We start from the raw sequence: 23,861 nt of genomic DNA, 5'->3' as shown, positions 1-23,861 counted from the left end.
TATAATATGTGGAGAATATATCGAGAGCCCTAGATTAAAGCTGATTTAAATTCAATTAAAGCATGTGGATTTTACATGTGGTGATGTATATACATACAGATGCATATGAATAGGCAAAGCCCTACACAAACTGGATATATGACTGAGTTGTGGATATTCAGGGCACTAATTTTATAACATAGAGATTGTATTCCTGAGATAAAATACTAAAATAAACCAGGGATCAAATGAGACATAACTGAATTAGATAGCACTACAACTTCTCAGTTTCAAGGTCTTATTTCCTCTGCTACTCAATGTATATTTTGATGGTTTATTGCAGTGCTGTATACAAAGTTTCTCAAAATGTTACAATGCAGTACAACAAATTTTTGTACTACAAATAAACACATTTGAAGTACTGTGGTTAACCAGTCCCCCAAAATGACTCAGTCCTTTATCTTCTCTCTGTTATTCTGTCCTCATCTCCTCATCTATGACCCTACTTAATCACTGCTACTTCAGTAGCAGAAAGTCATGTCAGCTTCAGTCAGACTTTCCCTTCATTTTTCGGTTGTTCTGATCTCTTTAATTATTTCGATACAAGTCACTGTGAGGACTTTCTTGAGAAAATTCACATTAATCATCCAGTAAGCTTGTACATCTGAAAAAAAAAAAAGAGTTCCACCTTTCTTTTTTTACTTTCCAAGGTCTAACAGTTGCATACAAAAATGACCTCAATTCAAAAGACTGCCTTGGTTACAATTACAAGAGCCTTCTGCATGACTTGAGCTAGCTAATTAAAATTCTTATTAAAGTCTGAACCATTGAAGCAAAAAGCCAATATATCATTTCTCACTGCTTTACAGTTTATATATTTTCAGCATCTAATAGCCTTCATAGGGATCATTGCATTCATTCATAAGGCTGTAAGTAGTTATATTCTGGCCCATATTTCCAAAAATGGGTCTTAAATTTGGCGTAATTGTAATGTTCTGGACTCATAAAGCCCATCCAACAAAGTCCTCAGTGTGTATGCACATGTGGTTTTTGTTCAGTTAGTTAGTTAAGATGTAAAATTTTCCAGTAAATGAATATAAATGCTTTTGACTGTTGGGTCCCAGCTTGCGATGCATATGATCACTGGATTCTTCTCTGATATCTCGGAAGTTGTAAAATATAAAGCTCCTTATATCAGATAAGGAATGTGGGGGTTTTCCTCTCCTATAGTTCTTTGAGAGGCATCACTCCAGGCATCTCATCCCAAAACCTTTTTTTTTCAGGTTGTTGCCCAAGGTATTGCATACTAGAAAACAGCTACTCTTGAGTTTCTATATTTAATAGATAAGAACATATATATGCAAATATATATTGTTTGGTTTTGTGGGTATATATGTGGGAGGAGGTGTGGTCTGCGGATCTGTATATAAATGCACCTCCATGAAGGGTATAATCAAAGGAACAATATTTTACTTCTGTAGGCTAACTCAAGTTAAATAGTGGATTTTTTTTTCCCCCCTTCACCTCTGTGGACGTTAGCTGTGTCTGCACACAGAAGTGTTACACAGTTGTAATGAGAAAGGAGTAGAATTCACACCATGAAAACAGCTATAAGTCTTCAGTTTAGACTTACTAGTACTGTCCCCAACCTGAATCAGACCCAACTGATCTGATTTCAAGGAAGTTTTACTTTTGTCTTTATTTTTAATGTATTATTGTGTTTAATGGATTGAGAGGGTTGGAAGATCTGCTGAAACCGAAGCTGCTTGTTAATGAACTATTTTCACTCCTTTTCAGTATACATCTGCTCTGACCTATGATGCTGTTCAAGTGATGACAGAAGCTTTCCGTAATTTGCGTAAACAGAGGATTGAGATCTCCAGAAGAGGAAATGCTGGAGATTGTCTTGCAAATCCAGCTGTACCCTGGGGTCATGGTGTAGAAATAGAAAGGGCATTGAAACAGGTAGCTTCTCTAGAATGAATGCTGGGATGAGTGTGTGTGTGAAATCTTCTATAAATGCTTGAAAGGAACCTTCTAGTCTCCTAACCTGCCTTGATCTTGCTGGGAATAATGTGGAACTTAACTCCTCAGGAACATGTCCCTTTACTAAGATACGTTGGGTATGGAAAAGGGTCTAAACTGAATGTTTCTGAAAAATAAGAAATTATTTATGAAAACAAAATACATTTTCTAAAAAGGAACAAAATTAATTCTGTTACCACTTTCATCTTCATCTATATAGGTTCAGGTGGAAGGTCTAACAGGGAATATAAAGTTTGATCAGAATGGAAAAAGAATCAATTTTACGATAAACGTCATGGAACTCAAAAGTACTGGTCCTCGGAAGGTAATTTGAGTTGTCTTACAGTGTCTATACTGGTTTTATCATGCTAAGCAATGGCAGAGGTAGGTAATGAAACACTGTGGATGAGTTAAAGCATGACTTGTCATAATGTTTATTTAAAGATATGTTCTATGTTGGTCTTGCAGAACAAAGTAAAGATATGTATTACTTATATCTAATAAATAGGAGTTTTTAGGTAAGTACTATGTGGGAATATTTTGTTTTCAGTTTTGTGTATTAAACTTTTTGCTTTCTCATCTGAAATGCTGAATGTTAGCCAGTAATTGCTAACAGAAGAGATACACTTCTGAATGACAAATGCAGAATACAGCTTTTCAAATACAGCTTTTCAGTGATGTTTCTTTAAACATGATTATCTTCCTGGTCTAATTCCAAACCTTTCAGGAAAAGCCAGTTTATCATGTCTTCCTAATATGGAGTATTTTATAATCCGTTCAACCCTACAATTGGTGATATTACTACTAAAACTTGTTAATATTTGAATGAAAATGTTATATTAGACAAATTAATGTGAACAAATGTCATGACTTCATTCTCGTTAATAATTGTTATAATAACTATAAATAGAAATATTTACACTGATAGATCTATAGCTAAAATAGTTCTCTATGGGCATAAATCATGGGCATAGTAGTAATATGTTTTACATTTTCTGTGAAAGTTCATTTTCACTGGTGTCTGTGCATCCTATCCATGTAATCTTTAGATTGGATATTGGAGTGAAGTGGACAAAATGGTTGTGAATCCGCTTGATGGCCCTCTTGGAAATGAATCTTCAGGACTAGAGAATAAGACTATTATTGTCACCACTATTTTGGTAATTAACCTCATACTTTGTCCAAAAACAGTCAGTCCTACAGTGATTTGTTTTTCCTGATTATATTCATTTAAATATAAATAGTCTCTTTATTTTTTGAGATTTTGACATGTTACTCATTATGTTGCATAAATAAAAATTGGAAATTAAGGATATGTGGTTCAGTATGTGGTTTTCTTCTGTAGCAGTCATTGACAAGGAAATGAACATCCTAGAAAGTTAAAATTTTTAGGCTAGAAAATAGGAATGAAATACCTACTTTCAAAGAAGAGCACTTTGTCTAAATGGCAGAGCCATAGTGTTGATTTTTAACTGGTTGCTGTGCTTATTGGAGAATGGATTTTCCAAGCAGAGAAGAGACTGTTTTTCAAACTTCAGAACTATAGTATCCAGAACTGTGGACTGCTAAAGTGTAAGATAAAACATTAAAAGTTATGTTGTAGTTGTTTAGAAAATAACATTATGAACTGCTATATAGCAGCATTTTTCTGTTAATTGCAAAGCTTCTTTATTGGTTTGGTTAAGTCACAGAGTAGCATAGGAACATCACTGGATGCAAGAATCAGTTGGGTAACAGTTGAGCAAAGAGTGAGATAGATTCCTTTAATATGCTGTATGAGCCATAAATAGTTTTGCTGATGATAGAACTCCACTGCATATTTGTAGTTAACTGTTTTCATGTGAAATAATTCAATAAAGATATTGAATTATCTTGGAAAGCCTGAAGTGTTTTCCCAGGAATGTATGTAGTTGTGAAATAGGAAGAAATTTTGTATTAAGTCAACAACAAAAACAACTAAATGTCTTTGCCTTCTTCCATCCAAACTGTAAGAGAGAAAGAAACAGGTTTTGGAAATTATTCTCTCTTCTCTGAATGCATAACTCCTGTTAACATTCATGACCATTATTAACATACTGCTGGGAATCACTATGCCTGTAAGTACTGTTATTTGTATATGACTGCGGACAATGTAGCTTTTAAATGTTTTACAGGACATGTTACATTAATAATTAACAGCTGATATAATCATATGTAGCACGTATGAGTCAGATGCTATCTTGTCTTTTTTATTATATCTAAAAGGAAATTTATTAATCTGTGAAATGTACAACTAATGCATCTGTCTCTTTACAAAGTAGCTAAAGCAAGATATTTCTGTGCAGGAGTCCCCATATGTTATGATGAAGAAAAATCATGAAATGCTTGAAGGAAATGATCGATATGAGGGCTATTGTGTGGACCTAGCTACAGAAATTGCCAAACATTGTGGATTCAAGTATAAGCTCACAATTGTTGGGGATGGCAAGTATGGGGCCAGGGATGCAGACACAAAAATATGGAATGGGATGGTTGGAGAACTTGTTTATGGGGTAAGAACATCTTTTATAATAAAGCCATTTAAATTACTGATGGATGAATATGGGATTTGGGTTAGTTTTCTCTACAGAGTAGTTGAAAAATATGTAATTCCTATGATGGAGAATTAAAAGCTTGTCTTGGTATCAAAAAATGTTAAATGTAAGGCATGGATTTAGATTTTACATGCAAATGAAGTTGGAAGGGAAATGAGTGCATATTTCATCCTCCTGGCCAGGCAATGGATTTTACTAACACTTTTAAATGTCATATAAAGGCATGTGTAAATAAGGAAGCTTGGAATATGTCAACCATGTGTATTTCAGTAAGAAGAGTTTCAACTAAAAATTTCTGAAATTCTCCATTGGACATTTTTAATGAAAAGGATGTTGCTACTGTGTCTTCTGTCCTGTTTTGCATTTATGAAATGCAATACAAACTAAACTGTTCTTTGCTCTGATCGTTATATGATCTATTATATTATCTATTATTTGCTTTTTTTTTTTTCCTTTACAGAAAGCCGATATTGCAATCGCTCCATTAACTATAACATTGGTGAGAGAAGAGGTGATTGACTTCTCAAAGCCGTTTATGAGTCTGGGGATATCCATAATGATCAAGAAGCCTCAGAAATCCAAGCCAGGAGTGTTTTCATTTCTTGATCCATTAGCGTATGAAATCTGGATGTGCATTGTTTTTGCCTACATTGGGGTCAGTGTAGTTTTATTCCTGGTCAGCAGATTTAGCCCATACGAATGGCACACTGAGGAATTTGAAGATGGAAGAGAAACGCAAACTAATGAATCAACTAATGAATTTGGGATATTTAATAGTCTCTGGTTTTCCCTGGGTGCCTTTATGCAGCAAGGATGCGATATTTCGCCAAGGTTGGTTACTCGCCCATTTCAACTTTGTGCGTTTTTGGTCTCAGCCAGAGGAGGTTCATGGTGCATATATTTTCACTCGGAAAGAAATCATTGCTATAATTTATTTCTTCCATACTAAAATCACAAAAGTCCTTGAAATAAAGACAGTTCTCTCTGACAAAAGGTAATGTGTTTGATCGATACTGTCTTAATGTCGATCATGTATTTGCCAAGTGAAGTTGTATACACCATGTAGAGACTGTAAAATGCATAAGGTTCAAATCATTCCATGCCGTCTTGGAGGGGTACCGTGTTTTTGCTGCATATTCCCATTTTACAGTTGACATTGCATTTGGTTCACAGCAACTGTAATGGGAAAAAAGGGTAATGTACTAGCCATGAACTACACAGGCATCACTTTACCACTAAAACTCATCATAACATACTAATTAATCCACTGTTTTTTCTATAGGAGAGTCTTGAACTGAAATAGAAGTCATGTGATGACTCTAATTCATTGTGAATAGTTGCAAAATGTTGCTGTTTTTCTATGGCCTAGTTTTATATAAGTCACAAAGGAAGTTGCTAAAATGAATTTGAAGCTCCAGTTTATAAATGCTTAATTCCTCATGGATTTTAACCTACCTTATTAGGGACAACTCTGAAGCACTTAAGTTAATTCCTTTGCAGCTCATTAAATATTCTATTTCCCTTGTGCGCAAATGGTTCTAGCCTTGATTCAGCAAAGTGATAAGTAGGTAGATAAATAACTACTTGCTGCTTGAAGGAACTGTAGTAAGAAGTGAAATAGGGCAACTGAATTTAAGGAAATAAAATCAAAAGACCTTCCTAACTGTACCAAGCAAGTTAACTTTCTTCTCAATGTCCTAAAGTAAGACAGGACATAGTTCAATTTCCAGAGTCTTGTGGCTGTTGTGCAAATAAATCAGATGGAAGGAGCATCTTGTATCCAAGTCTTGTATCCTGAAAGGCAATGACAGATTTTCAAGATGTGCTGCTGCAGACATAGCAGAGCACTTACTGTGTGAGAGAACTTCAGCGATTCTATGTAACTTACACAGTGAAAGATGGCTGTGGTTATGGTGAAAGATGTGATAGCTTTGGCACGTAATACATTAAGAACTGTATGCAAGAAATTAGAGGGTGAAGAGAGATCAAATTGTTTCAGGTCATGAGAAGCTGTATTAATTTCAGTCCTTTGGGTTTTTGTATTGATTATATACTTTACAAGTTTAGTTGTCTGCAAAGTCCTCTATTAGCTGCAAAATTATTTTTATTGAAGCAAGGCCATAGTTGAATTACAAATTTTTTTTTTCATTTTACTGACTATTAAAGCATGACAGTTGTTGTGCATTGTTTGATAACATTTAAAAGGTGTTGCAAGGATAATGATAGTAAATGACCGTCATAAAAGGTGCATGAAACTGAAATTATTTTGGAGATTCAAGTGGCAGATTTATTGTCAGTGAAGTGTTTAACAACACTTTATTTCATTACAAACACATTTTGAGGAAAGCATTTAGTTTGTATATTATCTCAGTTTATTATGAAAATATAAAAGGGATGCAAACACCTTAGTTATTTTTGTTCTTGCACCAAAACTCTCCCTAGGGAATCTGAACTCTTTGCAAATGAATTTCAGTAAATGTGGTTAGGAATCTCTTCAAACATTAGCAAAATATTTGTAGTTCTATCATTTCCCTAATAAGGGTGTAAGAATTGTAGAACTACCAAGAAGCTAGGGCTTCCTGACTCTGAAATAGAAGTGATGCTGAGTAAGACAGGACCATCTGGAAACTGGTCTGCAAAAAAAAATCCCAACGTTGCCATTATGGATAGCACAGAGGAGACAATGGTAATATACAGCAAAGTTTTCCTGATATTTTTATATGGGATTGTGCTCTCAGTACTAATACATAATACCTTTCTAAGTGCAAAACATGGTGAACAAATCAAGGTAATTATGCATGAAAAATTTAGTTTAGTATTTAATTATCTGATGTATGAGGTACTTATACAAGTGTGGGTTCATGCTAGCGTATAATTGTACAACTTTGTATTTTTTTTGGAAATACACACCAAAAAAGAAATGGTTTATTTAACTGGGACAGACCTTATCAGAAATTTCTGAATACTAAAGGCACCACAAAAAAATTTACTTAAAAATGTTATGTGGGAGCATAATATCTAGATTGCTATTGAGCTTATTCTTGCTTTACAAGGTCAGTAGCAGTTTTGTTTGATTACAGATCGTGGGTTTTTGAAGATGATGAATTATCATTTATAGTAGATATCAATACAATAAAAAGTACCATAAAATTAGCAGCTATTAAATGCACAATCATAGATTTTACCTTGCAAATGTATATTTATCATATAATTCAGTCTTTGAATTGTAGAATTTATATTTTCAGTTTACATGCATGTCAAAATGATTTTTTTTTTCCAAAGGTGACAGAAAACGTTTACAGAACACATTACAATCTAGAAAGCACTTGAAATGTCTTTTCTGTAGTCCTTTTTTAATAACATATGCTGGACCCACATCTAACTTGATTTTCATGTAGTGGAGTGACTTACTGAGTCAGCGACATGGAATAGATCTTTTCATGTCTGAATTACCACAGAAATATTTTACAATGACAGTTAGTGAAAATGACTTGTCCAGAATTGGTTCCATTTACTTTTGTTCCCAGTTCAATAAATCAGCTTCACACGACTACTGTGTTTAAAGTTAAAGCATACTTTTGAAATGCATATAGATAATTAGACCTATCCTCTATATCTTGTTGTATGTATAGTATCAGAAGAACTCTGACATCTCACTCACAATACTGTAAGCTGGGTAAATGATTTTTGATTTGTTTACTTGATAGGTAGAGGAGACACATCAGTACATACCTAAGCTACTGCAATGCTAGACTTTTAACTACATGTACATTTCTGCCAAATACTTAAGTACCTCTCCAAAGATTATGTACTCCTTCCTATAATGTCTTGTTTGGAATCAAAGTAGTGAGTAATTCAAACTTTAAAAGATGATTCAAAAATGGTAAGTTTGACAAAGATGGCAGTATCAATAATTCTATCAGCTTTCCAGTATTGACAATCAGTGAATTTCTCTAGTTATATACTGTTTTATATATTTTCTTGAGTTCTCTTCTCTTCTTTCTTCTTGAGCAGGAGATGCAAAACAAAGATCCATAAGAGCCCACCTGCTGCAGTTAGAAACATCATATTATATAAAAATATACTTTCTTTACCATTTTTCTTTATTATCAGTTTGCTTGTTTCATGTCCAGTCGTCAGTTTGTTAAATGCTTGTATATTTCAAAAGTCGTGTGCACTTTTTAGTTTATGGATATTCCCTGGGCCAGTTTTTATTGCAAATAATGCTATTTATTTCTTAGTATAGGTTGTCCACAGCAGCATAAGACATTGTTTTGTGAAAATCAGTCTTTGTCTGAATGTCTTATGAAAACAAGAAAGCTAAAGAGACTAAATTTTTAAGTACATAATGATTTATCTGAAAGCTCTGTTTCACTATTTTTGTATTATTCTCTTCGTGTCACATAAATTCACATTAGCGAGAATAACAAGCTAATGTGTTAATATAGCACACTGAGATGAGCGGTTTAATTTCAGAGTGTTCAGGACACTGAAGAACTGGATAACTAAATTCTCCCTAAAGTAAATGCTGGAGTCCTGATTTCTGCAAAAATCCAGATGTAGTGGATGGAGTATGCATTGATTTCCCATCTGATTAGTATGCAGATCTGCACTATAAGATAGCTTGAAATGCCTCCCTATAGTATAATGCATCATTTGCATAAAATTGATAACATGTGTTCCTTTTTAGGACTTTCATTTCACCTTACAAATCCATTTCATACTTGTTATTAGATCCCTGTCTGGGCGCATTGTTGGAGGTGTGTGGTGGTTCTTTACCCTCATCATAATCTCATCCTACACGGCTAACTTAGCTGCCTTCCTGACGGTTGAGAGGATGGTGTCACCCATTGAAAGTGCAGAGGATCTTTCCAAGCAAACTGAAATTGCTTATGGAACATTAGATTCTGGCTCCACTAAAGAGTTTTTTAGGGTAAGAATTTCTACTTTTTAGATTTCTGTTTTGTCGTAACTAGGTCTCCACTCTTTAAATGTTTTCTCCCTGGGCTTTATTAAAAGGTTGCTATAAAAATGTGATATGTGCAGCCTAACTTGCAGATGTATGTGTTTTAGTTTACTCATTACAATAGCATTTTATTATCTATATATAAATATAAGGGCCATGTTATAAACAATGCAAAGTAAAAATGACTGCAAGGAATTACCTAAAAAATATTCCACTGTAAAGAAAAAAAACAAGATCTGATCATAGAAGGGAGTTGACATCATTCATCTAGGCTGTAAGACAGTAGTTAACAATTTTAAACAAGACTGATAGTTGTGCTATATTTTAGATAGTCGTGCAGTATATAGGAACATGGGAAGGTGCACAATCATGCTTTAGTATTTCACATGATTTTTCAAACTTACTGATGGGGAATGGGTTACAATCCTGTTGGCAGCTGTGGTAAATCCATTCCTGCTTTTGAAAACAGTTATTGTATTTGCATTACAGTTATGTGTTGGAAGTCTGTCAGTCCTTACCTTCTACATCAGTGTGTTTCAGTTTTTAAAATTTAAGACTGCCAATGTGTGAGTTTCAAGCTGCCCTTAAGATACCAGCTACCATGGTGAAATCCATCAGAGCAGGCACTTAAGGCTGCTGAGAAAAGCACTGTGACTTATTTGCAGTGTCTGTGCACTCTAAAATGGAAGTGGGTCTGAAGTGCTACAAGTATGAAGAACTTGTTTTTTGTTGTTGTTGTTTTTTAATTAATTTTTCTGTGGATGGTAAGAGTGTTAGGCTTAAACAACATGTATTTTAAAACAGGTGGAAATACTATATTTACATTTCAAATAGAGTTTGCCATGGAAGCAAAGTGAAATAGTTTCTCGCATTTTTTTTCTTGTGTACTGTATAGAGTAGTAACTGTTGGATTGTGGTTTTCACTAGGCTTTGTGACACTTACTTAACTGGTAGCATACCAAATAGGAACCGTACTTGTTTCAACTGTGGAAAAGCATTTTTTTCTGATTTTAGTGAGTCCTGTAAGAAGACATGGTGCTGATTGCATTTCTGCTGTTCTGAACTGAAACTAATATCGGGTGTGTAAGCTAGTAAAAATGAAGTTTGGGTTTTGGTGCTAAGTGTTGAGAAGCATACAAATGTTTTTCTGTTTTTGAGAGCATAAAGTTTTTAGATTGTGGCTATACTGGGGACTGAATGTGAATTAAAGGTAGATCAGTTACTTTGATTAGTTTCTCTTTAGAGAGTTTCAGGCTTTTTTTATTGTTCTTGTTTTAAAGAAAAATGTGTATAGAGTGGTACGTAGTTTTTGTTCTACTAATTTGTTAATGTTGGTTGAGATGCTATCTGTGATGGTTACTTAGAAGAATTAGAAGGTTTAAACTCATGTGCATCTTCCTAATTACACTTTAACACAAATAGTGTTTCCAGTGGTTACCTGAGCATAAAAAACTTACCTTTGTAAAAATAAGTGAAGGCTTTGTGAGGACGTGTTCTTCACCTTTTGTTCAGTTAGCTTTTGCTCTGCACAAACAAGGTTATAATGACCTCTGGAAATTCCTTCTCAGCAATTTCTATCACAAACAAGTCGATGCACTATGTGTAATGCCACTGTTTAGCCCAATGGTTCTATCTACTGTTTGCTCTAAATTACTTAAGCTTGCACAGTTATTTTTCAAGAAATAACATTTGTCATAAATTCTTTCTAGGAGACCTGAAACTCAGGTTTCAAGAATCAAACTGTCTGCTAAAGGCGATGTGAAAGCAGTCTCTAGCACAGGCAAGACTAAAATTTCTCTCACAGTATTTCTCTGCAGTAAATAGATTGGAGTGGATGTGACCTGAAATTAGGACTCAAATTCTTTGAACAGCTGGAAATGAGCATTTTTCTAGCACCAAGCTAAATGGACTGTCTGTCACGAATTAAATGTTTGTTTGTTTTGTTTCTCCAGTTAGTCTGCTTTCTCTTCAAGAGTTGATATTATTTTCAAGATTGTTTTCGGTGGAATGTGTATTGTATTTAAATCATCACTAATAGAGACCTCATTTCTCAGCATAAAAGTAAGGATTATTGTATACTGTAAGAACAGTAAATAGAATTTGCCTTGCCTTGCAAAAACATGTTTTATGACACTAATTCACACAAGTGAACATGAGATCCTTCCATTGGGCAACTGGGTAAGTAGAGAAGTTCATGGATTATGTAGTTTAATGCTAAAGTAAACAGCACATTCAAAACTTGAGAGGTTTTGAAGAAGCACGTTTAATGCCAGACAACTGAGCTGTTTTGGTAAAGGTATATTTGGGAAGAAGAAAGACAGAATCAAGATGAGGAAGATTAATTGTCTGGTACTTTGTATTCAAGGAAGAACTTAGGTTTCTGGCTCTTCAACAATGTGATCTGCTTTTCAGTCTGAGAGCAGGAGAAAACGCTTCTGATTCTTTTGTGGTACCATAAGAAAACATTAAAAAGGTACCACCTTTTATTTGATTCTTGCTAGCATTAAACCACTTTCTTTTTCAGCCAGTGGGACCAATAGGTTGGCAAGATGATGTTGCATGTGGTGATATATATATAAGGGCAGGGAGAAAGAAGATTGGTTATTATTGTCGTCTCTTAAGAACAGAGCTGAAGAGGTGACACCTTACTAGCACTACTATCGATGAGAAAGTAAGAAGACAAAGAGAAGAGAGTGTCAGTGTGCCTAGCACTGCCTTATAATGCTTTCCTCATCAGGGTTTGCTGTTTAGTAAGTTTAATCTTTATTGTGAACTAAGTGTCATTTTGGAGAACAAATTAACATCTATGCCTGATTTCTAGCTTGAAGAATTTTGAGTCAGTAAATGCAGGCACAAGAGTTACTTTATGTGAATGTGAGGCCATAGTGGGTTTTGTTGGTGGTGGTAGTGGTGTTTTGTTATTTTTTTCTGTATCAGGGTGTCTCTGACATGCCGGAGTCCCACTGAAATACGTGAGCTGATGAGGAAAATAGTTATAATGGTTAATGATGAAGCTATTACTGTAGATAAAGCATTTAACCATTGATACCTTTGAATGTTATAGTTTTCTTAATGTGAATTAATTACCTGTTTTAATGATTTGCTTAACAAGAACAATTTAAAATACTGAATGGAGAAGAAAACATTCTTTAAAATTGCTTGCTCAGTTTTCTGAAGGTTATGCATTTGACTTTGGTTTTTGTGCACCCAAAATTGTTACAAATACTTGCAGATGGAACAACATGTAACTATATGTTGACTTTAAATTCAAGTTAACTCAAATATAAAGGAGGTTACATGAGCTGTGCAGAGATGCTTACTACACAGGAGTTGTTCATTTTAATTCACTCTGACTCTCTTCAGAGATTTTCAGTTTTTGATGAAGAAGATTGGACAGAATCCAGTACCCATGGATGTGAAGCAGTACAGAAAAAACACACTGTTTTTGGGTTGCTTTCCATGTTCATAGACAAATTTTATGGAAAGATAAAAACTTGAATATCACACAGGGCAGCACCTCAGCTCAATTTTGTGAGCAGCTAAAGACAGTGTGCATATATGCCTTGCAGCAGGTGGGTTAGATAAGTAGTGTGAAGTATGCCAGAAATGAGAAAGAAAGATCTGTTACTGGATAGCAGTAGCCTGCTATCTGCTACCTGTTGTCAGCTGTGTAAGGTGAAATTCAGCAGCTGCTAAAAGAAAAGAAGAAATAATTGCCGACATTGTCTTCAACTTTTTTTTTTTTTCCTGGAATATCTACAGAATGATTACAATATCTATGAATATCTATGAATACATTTGTTGTTCTGACTTTCAGAGTTTCATTGGCAAGCATTTTTATTTTCTGAATGAATCATGAGTGATTTGTTGGAGAAGTATTTGATGTTAGATGAATCCAAACAATATTCTGTCTTCTTTAAAATGTGTTGCGGGCATTTAGTGATTGTTCTTCCCTATTCCTCCGTCATGACTTCTTCCTACAGAGAGAAAAAGAAATTGAATTTATTTCATCCAATTCTGATTTGGTGGAAGTTATTGTTCTAGACCATGGTATTTTTCTGTTCTTCTCTGTGAAGAAGGTATTTCTGAAGAGTAAAGGGCTTCATTTGTGTTACCTGCTGTTTTTAAGATGGAATAATTCACCACAAGGATATTTTTTTTTTTTCTTATTTTCCAAACAGCAGTTCTTGGCAATAATCTAAATGTTTAAACTTAGCTGAAAACTCCTGTTTTGAATAACTGAATATATGCATATATTCATGTATTCATATATGTATATTTGTATATATTCATATATGTATATATATAATATATATATGTAAGTGAAAGAGTTGAGTTCAAATCTTTGTTCAGCTTCTGTGAATGCTTAAATAACATTAACTTTTTGAGATGTTACATTAGCCTGGGCAAGTCAGGGTTGTCACATTAGCTTTTTTGTGTTAGGATTCTAGTCACCTATATTAAATACATGTTGGTTCATGTCTGCAGTGGACATGTCTGGCACCAGCGGCTACAATGTGGGGTGAACAGAGTAATCCAGGTGTAGGTTAGAAAATCCCGGGTGGAGGAAATAGTGGGTCACCACAACCTACAGACAGTATGGTAGTATGCATATAAGCTAGTCCATATCACTTGACTCAGAGATAATAGCCTTGGCACTCATGACCAAAGACATTTACATTGCCTTGACACTTTATGTTTTTTGAGGTACTTACTGACTAACTTTACAGGTAATGACCATACACTAGTTGGAGAGCGTCAGTTGGCACTGAATCAAGAATCATAACTGAGAAAAAAGGATGAACAGGAATTGTAGTCCAGTGTTCTTGCTGCTGCTTTAAGACAAGAAACAGAAGCTTTGTATATCCTGTGTAGAAAATACCACACAGAAGTAATGGTTTTAAGAGTATTAAAAGGAGGGGGGAAAAAAAAAATGGATGTGTGGGGGTGGGTGGTAATGACAGTAAAAATCAGCAGGAAAATATTACTTCATAATAATAATGTTATAGGCACAAATTTTCTTCAATGGCAGATCAGTTAGAGATCTGAGAGTTAGGTCTCTTAACTCTCTCTATATTTGTAAATGCTAGAACAGTTGCTACTAGCAGGACTGCAAGTACAATCCAAGTCTTCAGAGTTCTTTTACTGAGGAGGGATATTTGTCACTTCTGCTATTTACTAGTGGCTCTGTCTTGCAAATAGTACTTTTAGAGTTCTTAGTGCAACTGAAAACCTAAATAAAGATCTGTAGTTCATTGTGGTTGCATTTTCTCCTGGGTTTACAGCCTGAAGTAACGGGCAAAACATTGAAGAAATTGTGTGTGGCTGTGCTTTTCCAGAAGTACATGTTTTTCTCAAATCAGAGGTGGATTGTAATGGTTACAACATGAACAGGACTGCAAAGCATGGCTTGAAAGATACAAGGATCGTTTCAGTTGGTTGTGTACACTTGCATCATCTCTACAGTTGTCAGACAGAAGATACTACTTGATGGAGCGCAAAATGGTGGGTCAGTGGAATTTCATCTCTCCGGTATGTACTATTGACATTATCTACAATCACCAAGTATTTTTACCTTCAGTGATTTCTGAGCAGCTGCTGTAAAGGCAGTTCATGTCTGTATTAACCAAGATACATGATTGAACTTTGAGAGGGGAAAAAAGTCACTAACCCAAGAAGACAGACTGCTGCACACCTAACACTGCAGAAATTAATTTTAAGGCAATGTGTGTGTGTTTTAACTTCCTAAGTGTTTCATGCCGAATTTTTATGGACTACAGCAGTGGAAGAAAGAAACGAAGTACAGCTGTGTAAGTATGCAAGCTTAACGTTCAGCAGAACATTTCCATCATTTCTGTGTGCTTGGAAGCTTATTGAAAATGAATACCAAAAGGAAACAAAAATGGCACAAAGCTAATTTCTTTTAAACTTCAGTCATCTTTTTGCTGCTTGCCCATCGTTCATCAAAAATATGTATAAAACTGGTAAAAAATGAAATCAGTCATTCTACCTTCTTATCACTTTAAAGGATGAATTGGAAATAGTCTGTGAGGTCAGAAGGCATCTCAAAAAGAAGAAGTGATGTGCAGAGCAGTATGAGACTAATTTACTTTCTCTCTGCCTACGATAGTTTTATTTAAAAACTTTTTATATTTATGTATGTTCAAACCAACAGTGTGAGATGGACAGACCAATCTGTTTTGTTCTGTTTTGGTAGCCCTTAAGAATTGTTCCTCTGTCAAATGAAAAGCAAGCAGAATTGCTCCATTAGAAAGAATTGTTACTTAGCTTTCACTGAGCAGAGTAAGCAGGAGGCAAGAGCTCTGGAATGGAAAGTTAGTCATGGAAAAAATGATGGAAGTATAATAATCCATACTGTTTTATAAAGAAGTCCTTTTCATAGTGAAAGGCCAGAAGAAAACATTAGAAGAGCTGACATTCTTCCCCTGAGTCATTTCTTGTGAAAAAGTGTTGTCTTTTGGGAGGCAAAGAAAATTGGCCTGAAGATTAGTATTCTTGTCTTTTCTGAAGATCTTCAACACAGTCTAGTGCTTCTAGATTTATGAGTACTTTGAAATAGTTCTTTAACTTTTGAAGTTGATAATCGTGTTACAAAAAGTTATTAAAAAAGACAAAAAGCATATGGCAGTCTGTGAAACTCGACCTGTCTTTAGACAAGATATTATTCAAGCTTCTAAAAATACACAAGAAAACTCTAAAATCAGGGAGAAAATAAGAAAGACTTTTTTTTTTAAGTGAAAGTAGAGGTTAACAATTATGAATCATACTTCAACTTCCTTTTTTATTGTTTGAGATACAGAAGAATTACACAGAACATATTTCACTGTTAAATTTTGACTAGCTCCATAGAAGCGTTCAAGAGGTGATGGAGACTAAAGAATGTCAGTTGTGAAATCATATGTAACTTCTGTCATCAACTGTAATCTCTACACGAAAAGGCAGAGACTATAGAACTGACATGTCATGAGTCCTTGAAGGAGATACGATTAGAGAATATTGGTTTGTTTTTAATTGGTTTGACAGAAGAAAAAGGCCCTTCACTGAAGTACTGAGATGATGGACAGACTTTCATTTACATCCAAAAGTATATTAGTGAAAAAATGGTTGTACTTTCTTTGAGGTCTAGAGGGTTCAAGAGGTTACCCTCTAGACAGACCCTCTAGACGTTTTCAGTTATGTTTTCTTGGTTTTCAGAGTCCTTAAATCTGTGCAACACACAAAAGAATTAATTTAGGCCATTCCAGAAACTCACTTGAAAATAAAGAATGAACTAATGAACACTTCCTTTTTTTTTTTTTTTTTTTTTTTTCCTCCTCCAGGCATCTTACTATATTATTATCTAGGAAAAATTATTTCTTTGTCCACATTACCCCGCATCCTGCTGCATCCAGTTCAGCAAGCCTGTTGACCCAAATACTGTAGTGCTTCAGAAACTTTGTTTTGTATATTACTCAGCTTATTTTCAAATTATTATTTCATAATATTTATTACAAAGAAAATGCATTCTTGTATAGTATAATTTTCCTTTCCTGTTGATAAGAACAAATTGTGTCTGATGAAAGGAATATATTACTCCTTGATCTTCTCTTTCAAGTTTTCATCAAGTTTTTTTAGATGTTCTCACCAGGCTGTGCTCTGCACAAGATAATTTTTTGCTGGGTACAATGAATTTACAGCAGTGCAGTTTGAAGATTCTCCAGTGGTGTGTAATTTATTTTATAATTTGATATACTCATTAAAATAAATATTAAAGTTTGTTTCACTTGTGCTGTTCCTAAGGGCAGATAATTTCATAATATTACTCCTGTGATGGTTAGAAACATTCTTTTATTTTCCAGTGTGAGTGTTTTTATATCCTGTCATGTTATAGTACATTAATAATTCATTTAATTATATATATATTTTAAATATTTTTTCTTCCTAGTGTTTTGTTTCCTGATGCATTAGTACAGAGCAAGTATGTTTTTTTGTTGTTCTTTTTGTTTTGTTTTGTTTTGTTTCTTTCCTCTAAGCTTTCAGTTCCATCAACTAAAACAACTCTTGATTTGCAAGACAGATATTTGCCTGTTCATCTCATAACTCTTCTGTGTGTATATTTTAGTTCAAAGTAACTGCTCCTGAATGTGGGTGAACAGAACTGTACGTTGTATGCCAGCTGAGATCTCAGCAATGTTTTGCACAAAGGCACTAATATTTCCCTGTCTGTTCTGGAAATGACTTTCCCCCAGTTGTATCAAACTGTTTGCTGGTAAGCATTTTGCTGATAGATGGTGATTTACCTTCCTTTTTGTGTTGTTTTTACACAAGTGAAAGGCTTTTTTTTTATTGCAGATTTTCTTATTGGTCCCAAAGTGCTGGACCATGCTTTTGAATTGGAAAGTTTAATTTCATTTCTATCACCGAAGCGCTCAGAATTTTTCACTACTCATATGTAACAAATAAATAATTTCTCATTATCTGGCTTAATACATTTTGATCAACCCAATTTATTTTCTTACAGATACAGGTTATTTCTATCTTCAAATGTTTTCATTATGAAATGTGATCTGAAACTGTGCATGGCATGCTGTACTTCAAACTGAAAGAGCTGTAGTTGCTTTAAATGGTTTTTCGTTCTTCTGAAGTACAGTATATTTGATTCTAGGCTTCCGTAATGGCATCTGCAGTTTACTACAAAATCTGCTATTTCTTAAGAAAGTACTTCTGTATTTTGGAATTTAGCTTATTTCCACCACCACCACCCCCATATAGGTGCAATAAGTTTTTTGTTTTGCATCTAACTCATTTTGATGATTTCTGTACCCTCATTTGCATGACTTATTATTCTTCCGTTACATAAAAATAACTTAATTATGCATTTAGATCGTGTTTCTATACCTAGATTTTTCTTTGTCTTTCTTTGTCTTCCCACCACACGGCAGATACTTTCCTTTCTCCAACTGCTTTCACTCGTGAGGCTGGAAAATCTGATGCTTTTTGATTTTTCTGCAGTTTAAACTATGTACTGTTTCCTTTATGTTGTCCAGTTTCCCCACTCAAATCAAGATCCTACTTAAAATTTGCAATTGTAATACAGTCATGTAAGAAAGCTGTAGTAGTAGATACTGCAATGTATGCTGCAGTATGATGGCTGTCCTTGTAGGCTTAGCTCTTGGAGTGGACAGGAGATTTTCCCTGTGACCAACACTTCAAAGAACAACACATTGATTTAGGTGTCATCATAGAAATTAGTTTGCATGACATTTATCTGAGTTTTTAATGAAATGAAATTTAAATAGTCTTCTTTGACTTTATGAAAGTGTTGAATGATGTGGAGGAATTTAGATTCCACTGAAACTGAATTTACTTTAATAAAAAATCTCAGAGAAGTCCTTTCAGCAAGTATTTTAACAGCAATTAAATGCTCTTGAAACTTTAATACTAACATACCTTGTAAGACAAGCCTCCTTGAACAATTAATTCTTTAAATCACATGAATATGATGATGACATAAGGCCTTTGTCTTCCATGTTCATATGTTGTCTTCTCATACGTGGATTCTTGGTACAAATTATTATAAGTAGGCTTTTGAGGAATACATTCTTATAACGGTTTACAATTCTTTTAATAGGAGTATACGTATTAAAGATACTTTAAATAGCTCAATTAGTTTAGGGAAACTGGAAAGCTTGTAAAACTGCATCTAAAGAAGATCACATTAATTTTACCAATAAAGAATAAAATTATTAGTATATTACAAAATGTAGACCTTCATTCTATTTGTTTTCTTATTTACTCTCAGTAGCGACCCAGTATAAATAGTTATGCATTCTAAAATACTTAGTAATATTAATTAAAAAGGCTGAAAAACAGTTTTGACTTTTTATTATTTTTTTTTTTTTGGGGGGGGGGGGGGGGTTGTGGGAGTATGAATTGATTTTCTCTTTAAATTAGCAAGATTCATTTATTGTTACATGTTGTAGTCAGTGATAATATTGATTCCTGTCCTTCAGTGTGGAAGGTCAACAGGATATTTACACAGACCATATTTGAGAATTAAAGTTTTGCTCTTGCAGTACAAGATCATCACCTAGCAGAGCATTGGTAGTCTGACAAGCTATTTCTGTCAATGACATGCTAATTACAACATCCCATTTTAAGAATAGTAGGTCTTTGAATGACAAACTGGAAAAGATATCTGATGACCCACAAAATACACGATTAACTTGATAAAGCTTTCCATAACTTAATTTTCTAATGAGTTTCCTAATGGCGGCGGTGTTTTATGTATTTTACATGTAAATGGGATGTGTACTTCATAATAGTAATTTTCATAGTCGTGACATGCAGAGGTAACATGATAAGAAAAAAAAACATGTAGCCTCTTAGGTATTTTGTATTTTCACAGAAATGGTAAATAATGCAGAAAGTGTTCATTGTGAATATTAGGGTTGTGTGCTTACATATTGGTAATGATTGTAATAACAAAGGTACTATTAGCTTTTAACATTTCATATATACACTGGAGAGACGTAGTAATAGCAACGAATCACATTAATTAAGAACAGTGCATATTATTTCAATATTCTTGTAGTCAAATAATAAAGTCATCTACACTGGTTGCATTGTTTGGATAGCATGGTAAAAAAGTGTGGGGGTGGGAGAGTTTACATGCCTTTGTTTTTTAATGGAGTATTGCTGTTCTTCCTTTTTCTTTGATGCCAGAAAAAAAAAAAAAAAAAAAAAGTATATAAGAAAATATAAAAGCCTGACTTGCACACAGGGCACCCTACATTCACAAGAATTCAGTTTCCATGTTGTGTAGTCCACTGTTACTGATGATGGTGTGCTTTTCCAACTGCAGTTTAAAGAGATGAAGATAAATTTTATAGGAATTATAACATGGGCCAAATTTAAATAAGCATGATACTATTTCAAAATGTTTTTGAATCGGGATATGTGCACAGGATAAGCATGCATACTTTTGTTTATCAAGTAGATAATGTTGACCTTTTGAATACATGCATATGTATGCACGGAATGCTAGGCAAAGGTCTTGAATGCTGTCCTTTTCTACATCCTTTAATTCTGCCTTTTTATATAAAATACAGCTTCTGGGAAGGAAAAAAATTGTGAAGGAAATAAAGTGCTGAAAACAAAGTCTTGCTATTAAGTATTCTGTGTAGCAATCAGACCAAAAACCTTAGAAGTCAAGTATTCCTTAAGTTGTATGTCATGGTGTTTTTTTTTTCTTTTCTTTCTTTCTTTCTTTTTTTTTTTTTTTTTTTTAATAAATCAAGACAAGTTCAAGGACTAGGTAGGGATTAAGATTATCAGCTGTGTGAATTCCATCGTAATGTTTCTTTTCAGTGTCCATGGCTGCAGAAGACTGCAGTCATGGCAAATCCTGAGTTTTATTTAGTATCTCTGGTGATGTTTTTCATTACTGATTTTTATTTCTGTGGTTGCTGGATCAGGTATTTTTACCTTCAATGATATGGCAAGGAACCTGTGAGCCATCTAGTGGGAGGTTTCTTCTTAGCACTTGACCATTTGAGAAATCTGTTATTTATGCATTTTCCTATTCAGATGTCCAGCACCAGCCCCTCGGTCTGTAGTGCGACTCCCCTCATCCTTTCCATCTACCTGATACAATCAGATCTCAGTCAAGTGACAGTAGGAAATGGGGTGCTGCATTTTGTTGAGGCTGAATGATGAAAGCTGAATAGACTTTGCTAGACATCTATAACATACATATATACACCTGTGAAAGATCATTTTAATAAACCAGGAGGCAACATAGTTAAGGAAGCAAAGGCAGTTAAGTCAATTTTAGAAGCCATTCATGACAGTAGTCTAACTTAAATGAAGTATATTTGTTTATTTAGTATTTGAATGTTATTTCAATAAGAAAACAATGTTGTAAATATCACCATAACCTTTTCTATTCTACAACATGGGATTTAAATGCCTTGTAATGAAAGTTGTGGTGACAGGTACTTGGAAGCATTTTGTCTGCTTTGGTTTGAACTGAACCCTTTAAGACAATTCTAAATTAGTCTAGCTTTTAGTTTCCCCCTTTATAGAGCAAGTTATGAACATTAAATATCACTGTAATCGTTTTTATATCACTGTTGGAAGCTAGATGTCCCTTGCTTAGTTTGTAGTTGTAAATCCTGTGTAGGAAGTTGGATGTGTGTTGCCAAATGAGTGTTAACGGTGATTGGAAAGGGATCTGTGTTCAATTAGAGGGTACGTGGAGGGAATGAAAACTCAGGGAAGATTGAGCTCCTTCATATGAGGTTATGGACTTCTCATTCCAAGCCTGAGTGTGTTAAGGAAGGAGAATATTGAGTATCATGCAGAGGCAAACACTTGTAGCTTTGCTTTCAGTGAAGTGAATGCAGGGAACAGATGATAGAAAGCCACCAACTTTGCTGTAAACGCATTTAGGGTTTACAGTTTCTTTATAAAGTGGTAATGTTGATGGAGTTGCCCAGACATTAAATAGCCTAACTGACATGGATCTTCAGATGGAATTCTCAGGTGTGGAATGCTACTTACTATCTGAGAGGCGCTATCCATCTATCCAGCTATGTATCAGGTAAGTCAGGTAAGGGAGAGAAAAGTGTAAAATTAGATTTTTTACTGCTAACTTATAGTACATAGTGATATAGTTTACATTGTGAACTGGCTTGTTAAAGTCGATGGTTTGTTTTTTTTGTTTGTTTGTTTTTGTTTGTTTGCTTGTTTGTTTTGTTTGTTTTAGGGATTTCCTTAGTTTTTAGAATCATAAATTTTAGTATCGTCTTGGATGGAACAAGAACAATGCATACACAATATGACAGATGTTCTAAGAATACAAGAAATCCACTGTGCCTTCAGCGCAGAGCTATGTTTCTCAATCATTCTAGTCATGCTGAGTATATCCAACCCTTTTGATATTAATGGGTATACTGAGTATGCGTAGATCAACAGATCTGATCAACAGATCAAGAGAACTTTCAGCTGTGCTGATAGACATGTAGATTCTGGTTGGTAATAGTTGGAATATTTTGATGTTAGAAAACCTTCAGTGGCTCATAGCACTACCAGGACTTCAAATAATAACAGACGTATGGAGACTAGAGAGAAACCTGAGCCTCAGAATCTTCCTAGGCAAAATTTCTGGACAGAAAAATAAGGGTAAGTCTAGGAAAATGATACTTGTTCTTCATGAGAACAGTGAAGCTTTGGGAGATGGTGAAGGCATTTCTGATGCCTTTATACTTGATTCATTTATTTTTAAATGGTGTGATTAAAGATAGATTCATAGTAGAATTGCTGGTTTGAGGTGTTCTTCGTATCTTTGTTGGAGAATTGCTTCTCATACATTTTATTATAGTAGAAATTTGGTGAATTTACACATACAATAATAAAGTCTTACAGGATGACTACAAAACATGGTCTTTGGTTTTCTATAGCAAATTAGAAAGATAATAATCGCTGAGTTACAGGCCATATAGTATTACATTTTACAGTAGTTTATTGTCTACTTCATAAATGGATTTAGGTTGTCTCTTTAAGAAAGTAATTTAGGGTTGATTGTCAACTCCCCTGTTAGTTCTACAGATATCTTGATCAGACTAATGTGGAATGTGAAATTCTTGCACACTTAGGTTTTCTGCTCAGCTTAAATGGGAGGAGATGATATATACATATGCTTTCTTCTTCGTTAGAATTGTATAGTATGTGACAATATGAGGAATCCGGCTTCATATAGTATTTACATGATTAATAACTGTTACTGACCATAACCTGTTTAACCTATTTAAAAGAACTTGAAATGCCCTTTCTATCTGCTTTTTCATTAATAACAGTACTTCATTTTTGGTGACATCTAGATAGCAAATGTTGTTTTTCTCCTATTTTCAGGTTAAGCAATAACTATCACTTGGTAGTTATAACTGCCAATTATAGTTATAACTACCAATTGGTTAAAGTGAGGGAAATGTACTTTAGATCATGGTCTTTCTGAAAGAAAAATGTGGCTTGCCAAGCTGAGTTTGTGAGGCATTTTCAGTATTACAAGTAAGAACAACCTTGAAACAGGTGCCTCACTATTAACATTCCCTTCAGGTTTCACAGCAATGTTAGTTTCCTCTGTGGAGCAATCTGAAGTTTTGTAGTGCCACTGACACATTTCAGCTCACCTCTCATTGCATAACAAATAGCTCCAGAGAGCTGAAAAAAAACAGTAAGAATAAATAAATAAATAAATAATCATCTTGTTTGAGTGGGAGCTTCTGATTTATATTTTACTGAAGTTGGAATATATT

The 23,861-nt window shown here is 34.4% G+C and overlaps 1 protein-coding gene across 2 annotated transcripts in view; it reads left to right on the top strand.

Moving 5' to 3' along the window:
* The window catches only part of GRIA2 (glutamate ionotropic receptor AMPA type subunit 2), a gene marked incomplete at both ends in the record, with an annotated part of 89,483 nt that overhangs the window by 62,312 nt on the left and 3,310 nt on the right, over positions 1 to 23,861 (top strand). For both annotated transcript variants that reach the window (XM_084285871.1, XM_084285870.1), the window contains 6 exons: positions 1,777 to 1,944; positions 2,225 to 2,329; positions 3,054 to 3,164; positions 4,329 to 4,535; positions 5,038 to 5,408; positions 9,312 to 9,510. In XM_084285871.1, the coding sequence (XP_084141997.1) occupies positions 1,777 to 1,944; positions 2,225 to 2,329; positions 3,054 to 3,164; positions 4,329 to 4,535; positions 5,038 to 5,408; positions 9,312 to 9,510 (1,161 nt within the window). The remainder of the gene's footprint in view (positions 1 to 1,776; positions 1,945 to 2,224; positions 2,330 to 3,053; positions 3,165 to 4,328; positions 4,536 to 5,037; positions 5,409 to 9,311; positions 9,511 to 23,861) is intronic.

This window comes from Netta rufina (genome assembly GCF_964035555.1).
Source record: "Netta rufina genome assembly, chromosome: 4".
NCBI classification, from domain to species: domain Eukaryota; kingdom Metazoa; phylum Chordata; class Aves; order Anseriformes; family Anatidae; genus Netta; species Netta rufina.
Note: the sequence above shows the minus strand (reverse complement) of the source record. Positions and strands in the feature narration are given on the sequence as shown.